Source organism: Vulpes vulpes, chromosome 3, assembly GCF_048418805.1.
Source record: "Vulpes vulpes isolate BD-2025 chromosome 3, VulVul3, whole genome shotgun sequence".
In the NCBI taxonomy this organism is placed as follows: Eukaryota; Metazoa; Chordata; class Mammalia; order Carnivora; family Canidae; genus Vulpes; species Vulpes vulpes.
In genome coordinates, this window is record NC_132782.1 from 39,327,035 (window position 1) to 39,336,004 (window position 8,970).

At 47.1% G+C, this 8,970-nt stretch overlaps 1 protein-coding gene across 5 annotated transcripts in view; it reads right to left on the reverse strand.

Moving 5' to 3' along the window:
- SKIL (SKI like proto-oncogene) overlaps positions 1 to 8,347 on the reverse strand; it is a 28,232-nt gene extending 19,885 nt beyond the window's left edge. The window contains exons 1-3 of one of the 5 annotated variants that reach the window (XM_072752240.1): positions 6,954 to 7,197; positions 6,796 to 6,858; positions 4,709 to 6,439 (exon numbers count right to left, since the gene is read on the reverse strand). In XM_072752240.1, the coding sequence (XP_072608341.1) occupies positions 4,709 to 5,809 (1,101 nt within the window). In that variant the 5' untranslated portion in view covers positions 5,810 to 6,439; positions 6,796 to 6,858; positions 6,954 to 7,197. Of the gene's footprint in view, positions 1 to 4,708; positions 6,518 to 6,795; positions 6,859 to 6,953; positions 7,198 to 7,225; positions 7,430 to 8,138 lie in introns of those variants that run through there. The other 4 variants (XM_072752237.1, XM_072752238.1, XM_072752239.1 and 1 more) reach the window with 4 other exon arrangements.
- Between the last annotated feature and the right edge of the window lie 623 nt (positions 8,348 to 8,970).

The window sequence follows — 8,970 nt, forward strand, 5'->3', positions numbered from 1 at the left end:
AATTTATGCAACTAAAAAAAGGATTTCACTGAGTGCCTTTGAGGTGCCAAGCACTAAACTTACATTCTGGAAAAATAAGAAAAAGTCTCTAAACTCATGAAGTTAATTATTAATTTTAAAAGTTAGACAAAAATATTCATACTAGTCCTCCATATGAGCACAAACACTTAATCTGATTCTAACTTTATCCCCACTTGATCAAAACTTATGCTAATAACAAAATGCAAACTATTATCTCTGATATAACACATTACCACCAAATGTGCCCCAACTGTTACTGGAACACATTTTGTCTCAACACTACTGTTTGTAGTTGCCCATTTTCTCTAGTTTATTTCCTTACCTCATTTAGGTTTGGACTAAGAAATGCACTTCCTAAACAAAAGAAAACCATTTACAAGATGGGAAAATTTTTTTGTACTATTATTCCAGTGACCTCTGCAAAAATGATGAACTGAAAAGAAAATGCAAAACTAAAAACAGCAAAACATATAATGGGCTTTAAAAAAAAGTTTTAGTTGATATCTTTACATCATCTTGTTTGCATTGTAGATAATCTATAGGGTTTTTTTTTTCTTCTCCTGAGTAAAAACCATAATATTTTACTTACATAAGAGTAATCAAGTCTGAATGTTAGAAATCTAAATTTTACTCTTTTAAAAAAGTATCAAGGCATGGGGCACTTGAGTGGTTCAAACCAACTAGGTTAAGTGACTGACTCATGGTTTTGGCTCAGGTCGTGATCTCATGGGTTGTAGGGACAGAGCCCCTATTGGACTTCCCGCTCAGCAAGGGGTCTGGGATACACTCCCTCTGCCTCTCCCCCCACTTCTGAACACAGGTGCACTTGCGCTCATGCGTGCACTCGCACTTCTTCCTCTCTTGAAAATAAATAAATAAATCTTTAAAAAAATACATAAGAGCATATACACCATCTTTACTTTAAAGATTGTCAGACACATTCTGTAATAGTAAAGAACCACCTATGACTACAAGGGGGCTTTTCTAACTTGCTTGGAAATAATCTTAAGTAAATATTACCCTCCAAATTTTATTTACAAATGATCAGTTTGCAGGGTACCTAGGTGGCTCAGTTGGCTAAGCATCTCACTCCTGATTTCGGCTCAGGCCATGATCTCGGGGTCATGGGATCAAGCCCAGCACCAGGCTCCGGGCTTGGCATGGAGTTTGCTTGGGATTCCTCTTAAGATTCCCCCTCTGCCCACTCACACATGTCCACACTCTCTCTCTCAATAAATTAAAAAAAAAAAAAAAATCAACTTGGGACGCCTGGGTGGCTCAGCGGTTGGGCAGCTGCCTTCAGCCCCAGGGTGTGATCCTGAGGTCCCGGGATCGAGTCCCACGTTGGGCTCCCTGGATGGAGCCTGCTTCACTCTCTGCCTGTGTCTCTGCCTCTCTCTGTGTGTGTCTCTCATGAATAAATAAATAAAATATTTTTTTAAAAATGATCAACTTGCTTAGCAACCTTTTATCCATAGACAAAAATGTAAGATCAACAAAATCAGAATTAAATCAAATAAATAATACCCACTGAAGACTGTAAAAGAAATAGGGCATTCTTGCATAGATTCACACATGGTAAAATACAATAACCATATTTCTAACAAAAAGCACAAAAAGCTCTGGTGATATGAAGAAATAAATAGTTTAAGAACACCATTTTGCAAAGCCACCTAGGCAGATCTAAAATCAAATGTGTTTCTTGTCGTGACCTGAGTAAGAAAGAGTTCAAAATATACCTTTGGTTTCTACATAGAGCCAGTTCCTCACTTAGAACACTGACCTTATACCACTTATTTCTCCCATCTAAATATAGCTACTAACTATGCAAATTAAATGTAGCTATTAGTCATGCAAATAGTTTGGTGATCATTACTAATATAATTTCCACCCTTGGAAATAGTTTAACAGTTGCTACATTTCAATCAACTGCCTATTGAGTTTCATACTTTTGTTTTTTCAATCTAAGACAATACTTTGACTATGTTAACTATATAAACATACTGAATTATCAAAATATATTGAATTACATTAGCATTCACAGTAAGCATAAGGTACTTTACATAAGAGATTAATGTATTTAGTATACTCTTGTACTTAAAAAAAAAAGAGAGAGAGAGAGAGAGAAAGAAAGCCTGTCTTGACTTTTTCAAATGAGTTTCCTCTGGGTGTACTTGGTTTGTTTGGCAACCGACTCACTGACTCACAGAAGATAATAAAAAATGTTCCCCAGTCAAGGATATCTCCTAGCCGCCCCCCTCCCAGTTATATACCTTAGTTTATAATTCAAGTTAATACAGTGTTTATGAACCAGTATACTTAGGGAAATTGATAGGAAAAGTTACTGTTTCTCAAAATTCAGTTTCTACTACTAAGTTTGCTTTAGGGAAAAGCTGTGAAAATTACTAGACGTCAAGTCAGAAGAACTGCATTCGACTCCTGACTCCACCACCCACTAGTTATACAACCTGGAACATGTGACCCATCTGGGGCTGGTATCTCATCTGAGAAGCCTTGTTCACAGACCTTCAAGAAAGATCTACCTCACAAAGTTTTAAGGAGTAAACTTTCAAACTATGAAGTGGCAAGCATAATAAACCACTCAAGTATATACATATGTATGTGTGTATATATATATGTGTGTGTGCATATATATATATACACACATATATACACATACACATGAAGTCAAAAGTTTTCTTTCCTAAAGATTTGATTACTAGAAATTTTCCTAAATTTCCTTAAATTGCTGAAAACTCACATAAAATTGGAAATACTAACAAAATACGCCAAAACACTGAAGTAAATCTGCAAAAAGATAACATAGCCAAAAGGTGAAGGAAAAAATCTCGGACCTTCCCAAATAAAAAAATGAATTCAAATAAATAATTTCTGAGACAATAAAGGACTACATCCAGATGAAGAATGGTTTCAATTTTACCCAAATCCTGGCACATTCAGTTTCGGTTAAGTAAATTCATCATCTTTTTCTTTTTAACCTTTATCATTGGCTCTCAGATGCTTTTTCTCACAAACGCAGAGCAGGAATATCAAGCAAAGTAGTTTATCCCCAAAATGCTTATGTTAGAGCAATGAAGATTATTGGAGCAAGAACATCTGGCAAGTAATGTGGTCACCTATGGGCATGTAAGAGTAGGGCCCCTAATTGACTTAGGGCAAGATACCATAAATATCAAAAGGAGCATGCCACGTTTTGAGAATGTAGATAATTTCCAAGCACAAACTTCAGCGTGGGACCAATCCAGCTGTAAGCAAGTCCTGCAATTTGGGAACTGGCCTGAAGTCAATCCTGCTTTAAAATCAGTCAATAACTGCACATGAACAATATACACTTATCTAGTAGCCACAGGCAAGGAATTTCAAAGTGCTGACCCTTTGGAAATGGCAAGTAGCAAACTATCCTGAATTCGAGTCTAAAATTACCCTCCTGAGCTTCAGAAGCAAATCATAGTTCTAAAACTAAACTGTAACTAAATTTCCCTCAAAACCTTAAAGGTACCATAATAAAGCACATGACACCAAATCTTAGGCTCTAGCCCAAGTTCTAATGTTGCTGTGAATAAGCCTCCGTCATTTAATACGCCTCATTCATTTCTTCCGTGAAGTAGAAAAGGCAGAGATTCTTTCGAGAAATAAAAACTAAGAGTGGAAAAATTAGATTCTTAAAATGAAACATGGCCAATCTTTTTTTGTATGAATCAAATAAAATTATACACGTAAAACCGCTCAAGAACATTTGCCACATTGTAAGTGTTAAATAGCGCTAGCTCGTATATGGATTTTAATCAAGTAGAAAAGTATATGTAAAAACCAGATCAACAAACTGGATATTTAATAACCCAAATCTTGTTTTACCCGGGCATTCAAACTCTTAGAATGAAGATCTTCAGATACCAGATAATGTGGTGGAAACATGTTTACGATCTCCATACTGACAGACTTTTATATAATATTTAGTCTAAAAAAATTTTTTTATTCTAAAGCTATCATATTCTTTTAAAGTTATTTCTTTAAAAAAAAAAAACTTGCTTACTGGAATCACAGATTCTTCAGATAAAATCTACCTTTTCCATTTATTTCCAATACCGATCAAGCCTAAATACCAGGTACAGAAAGAGTGTTAGAAATCCAAGATCTACCTTTGAAAAATGCTGTTTGAAGCCTACAACCAGGATTGTTTTGGCTAGCTATTATACCATTTGCAAATGGAAATAACACCAAAGTGTAAATTATCTCAAGTCCTAGGACAACAACAGATCTAGTCATCAAAAAGCAGGATGTGTGAAAAAGAAAGAGAACATGACTTGAGAAAGCAGCCCCAGATCCTCCACTCCCTGGCTGTATAATCTTAGGAAAGCCACTTGATCTCTCTGAGCCTCATTCTCTTTATCTGTAGAATGGGAATAATCCTACTTCTTGCACTAGGTTGTTTGGAAGATCAAACATACACATACACAGACACACACACAGGAAAGCACTTTATAGCCTAAAATGTGTAACACAAACCTAACACATTACAGAGACCAGTATTTTTTGTTGTGTTGTGTGAGCAGGAACAGCTTCTTAATGCACAGGTTAAGCAATAGTCTAAATATAGCCTTGATTTCAAAGTGAACCTCTGCCATTATTCAAAATTACTATTTAAACAGAACAAAACAAAACTTGCCTTGGATTGGGTTCTCTTTCCGTTTCTCAGGCTAAATTTCTCCTTCATTTCTTCTAAAATTATCTTCAGTTTCTTTTCTTCGGGTGTCCCCAAGTACTTCTGGTTCACATGGAGATAGCAATGCCATTTGGCGGACTCGAAGCCCCAGTGGCAAGTCCTTTTGTCAGGTGATCTGTGAGAATGCATCACAAATGTCTGGGGTGCAAACATTCCACAGCACTCCAGGCACTGAATGCATGGAGCATCAGGCTGAACGTAAAACTGGGGTGCAAAGAGACCCTGACACTTGCCCAAACATTCATGTTCCACTTCAAAGGCACTGCCAGTTTCCTTTAACTGGGCCAATGAGTTTTTCGCAGGAAGTACGCTACCGTTTTGGGGAAAAGTGCGTGGCCGCAATAAAGCATTACATAGTCTCTGTGCGTCAGTTAACGTGATCAGTCCGCAGGATGGGGCATTGAATGGCAGTATTCCCAGGACCTTTAGGATGTGAAGCTGGTCTGAAGTACACCGTGAACAATAGATGTACAATTCGTCACACACGGTATTTATCTGCTGGAGCGAAAATTCTCGGAGAACCGAATTTAAGACTTGGGGCAAACAGAGTCTCTTTTCTCCTCCAACCTGAAAACAAGAAATGGACTCCCCTTCCAGCACAGTCTGGGTGAGCTCCGTGGAGCTATCCGAAGGGATGAGCAGTGGGCCAGGAAGAACCTGAGGAGACGGAAGAGGCAGAAACACGGTAGGGGACATGCTTTCTTGGGAATACCGAGCAGAAAACGCTGCTGGGCCACCCAGAGAGCTCTGACTGCTCAAATGGAACTGGGCCAAAGTGTGTTTCAAACTGGGGTTTAAATGTAAAGGTTCAGGCACAGAGGCACAGGTTCGCTTGACATGTTCCCCATCAGTTTCCATTGGCATTTCATAGTCATCCAAGTGTTCCTTCTTCACGGTTGGCATCTTGCTGTTGATCATCATTTTCCCGTTTGCGTGAATGTCTGTCATCATTTTTTTCACTGGAGGGCCGCCATCGTCTCCCATCCCATTCAGTTTTTTACTGGAGCCCTGAACCAGGGAAAAACTTGTCTGCAGGCTTGCCATGGCTGAAAACTGTCGTGTTAAATAAGTAAGTCTGAAATGCGCATTGTTCTTTTAGTCACTCATTGGAAGAGAGAAAAGCAGTATGTGTCAATACTTAGGGCAACTTACTCTCTCAGAAAATCTCAATGTTCAGAGAAATCCCCTTACTCAATAGATTTTGCAACTTGATCTGGTTCTGCTTCTACTCTACTATAATTTCACTGCCAGTGCTATAAACTTTTGTCTTTTGTCGCTATTAATAGAGAATATAATTTTGAGAGGCACACCTATGAAGAAGCCTTTTTTCTTAATTCTTCCAATGTATGCATTAAAGTACACTCATCAATTCTCTCAATTCAAGAGGTCCAGAATCAATGCAGTGGTTTGGTTTGGTTTCAGGCAAAACATGTGAAAAGTTTGTGCGATTACTTGTGTCACAAAACCTGGACACAAACACAAATCAAAATGTCGCTCCCGAAATTAGTTTTTGGCACCGAGGACACCAAACAAGGAAGAAGGGGGGAAAGAAGTGTCTTCTCTAAAAGTGATGATCTGTTGGTCTGTGTTGATAAGCTGAAGGCTTGTATAAATCCTCACACCAGTGGGAAGAGCTTTTGACTCCACTTGAACTCCTACAGTCAAAAATGATACCTAAATAAAAAAAGAAAAGAAAAGAAAGAATTGCCCAGTTATCTTCATGGATTACCGTTCATTCTTCTTTTAATTAATCTGGAAGAGAAAGGGGTGGGGGAGAGTTATATATTTGAATTTGCTCCAGGGACCAAAGGGTCAGTGTGAAACTAGTTTCTTAATCTTATACTGAGTTCACTTTACCAAAGGTGACGTGAGTGACTTCTTTAAATTTAACACCAGTTAAGTAGAAGAGCTTCATTTAAACAGGAAAGCAATCTGGAGAATGGGTAAAGGGAGCAATAGTCTTCCTCCAAAGGGAGAGGGAGGGCTACTCCAACCCAGAATAGGAAGAGTCTTTAGAGAGATCATCTCACCCAAAACTCAGTGCCAGAGGCTTTCTCAGGTATGCCACTTTACAATAATCCATTACTTCATCTCTTAATTTAAAAAAAAATATATGTGTGTATATATATATACCAATTTCATCACCCCTCCCCCCCAAAAAAAATCAGATAGCAGTTAAGATACCTACCACATGGAACTAAGTTACGATTTTAAGTGCATGGATTCACCTCGTCCACATATGCTATTTTTTTTCTGAAATGACTGTAGGCAAAAATTAACTTTCCCTTTAAAAGGTTAGTGAATGTGCTTCATGGAAGCCAAAAGCTCCCGGACTCCACTCCTGGGAATCTCCATCCTTAGCCAGACTAATCCCGGACAAAAAAAAAAAAAAAAAAAACCACACACACACACACACACACACACACACACACACACAGACACACACACGGGCAGACAGACCTCACAAAGAATGCAAATGGAGGAAGAGGGAAAGAGAAAAGCTGCTTCTTCCACTTCCTTCTTGAGCGAGAATCCGAGAGAAATCCAATCAATGGAAATTTCTGCCTCCCCAAGTCGCGGCAGTTCCCCTTCGGAGGGACCCGGAGGCTGGCGGCCCAAGGCCACAGGGCAGGGCGCGGATCGCCCTCCGCGGGCAGGGGGCGGGGGCGGGGGCGGGGCGGGGGCCGAGCCGCGGGGGGCCCGACCTGCGGGGGCCCGAGCCCCGAGATCCTCGGCCCGCGCCCGCCCACCCTGCGCGGGGCCGGACGGGGCGCCGGGAGCCGGGCGGGCCGGGACGCCTCGGGCTGTGCACGCCGGGGGGGGGGGGGGGGGGGGGGCCAGTCCCGGGGCGACCCCGCGCGCCCTCCCGGCGCTGCCCCGCTGCGGAGAGCCCCGCGCGTCCCGGCCGCGGGAAGTTGCCGGGCGCTTCCCCCGCACCCTCGGGCTGCACCGCCGGGCGCCGGGGCCACGGGGCGGCGGGTCTGCGGGCGGCCGGGGCGCGAGCCGGGATCCCCGCGCCGCCCGCCGCCCGCCGCCCGGGGCATCCCCGAGGAGCGCAGACGGTCGGGGGGGCGGGGAGCGCCGCGCGTCCGGGGCTCGGGGTCCCGACCGCCCGGGTCAAGTGCAGCGGCCTCCCCGCGCCCTCCCCGCGCCCCCGCCCGCCGCCCCGGGTCCGCCCGGGGTCCGCCCGGGGTCCGCGAGCCCGACCCGCCGCGGGACCCCCGCCCCGACCGCACCCGGGACCGGGACCCGCGCCCCCCGCCCTGCCCCGCGCCCCTGCCCCGCGCCGCCCGACGAGCCCTGCCCCGGCCCCCGCCCGCCGCCCGCCGCCCCCCGCCCCCCGCCGCCGCGTCCCCCGCGACCCGGGCCGCACCTGTGCCCGCCGCCGCCGCTCGCCCGCTCCCCTCGGCTGTGCCGGCGCCGCTCCGAACCCCACACATCGCTACACACAGCCCTCTGACGTCACCGAGCCCTCGGCCCGCCCACGTCACTGCGGAGACACTCGGCTTCCCGCAGACGCCGCCGCCGTCTCCGGCCGCCCGGGGGCGGGCAGGGGGGAGGGGACGCGAGCCGAGCCGGCGGCGGCCCCGCGCGCGCGCCCCCGCCGCGCCGCCCCGCCCCCCGCCCCCACCCCGGGCGCGCGCCGTCTGGCTACCGGGGCCCCCGCGCCCGCCCCGCCCCCCGCGCCGCCCGCCCCGCCCCCGCCCCAGGCGCGCCCCCGCGCCCCGGCCTCGCGCGCCGTCTGGGCGGCTGGCGCGCGGCGCTGTCTGCGGTGCACCCGGCGCAGACAGGATGTGCCCTCCCCGCCCCACCCCCGCCCTCGCCCTCGCCCGCCGCCCTCGCCCGCCGCCCGCCGCCCGCCCTCCTTCCTTCCTCGAGTCGCCCAGCCGGCTGTCTGGGGCCGCCGCCGCCCCGCCCGCTGCTCCGCGCTGACGGCCAGACCCGGGGGCGCCCCGGCCGCTCGGCTGCCGCGGGGGGGGGGGGGGGGGAGGGGGGCGCGGGGGGGGCGGGGCGGCCGCGCCGTGCACTGTGCGCGACCCCAGCAGCCGGCGGGGCGGAGGCGCCGCCGCCCGAGGTCAGGCACGGGCGACCCTCCCCCCGCGAGGCCGCAGCTGGGCCGCCCCGCCCCGGAGGCAGCCGGGTGGCGGCCGCCCTGCAGCGCCCCGCCGGGGGCCCCGCGCCCCGCCCCCCCCCCGCGGGGCCTC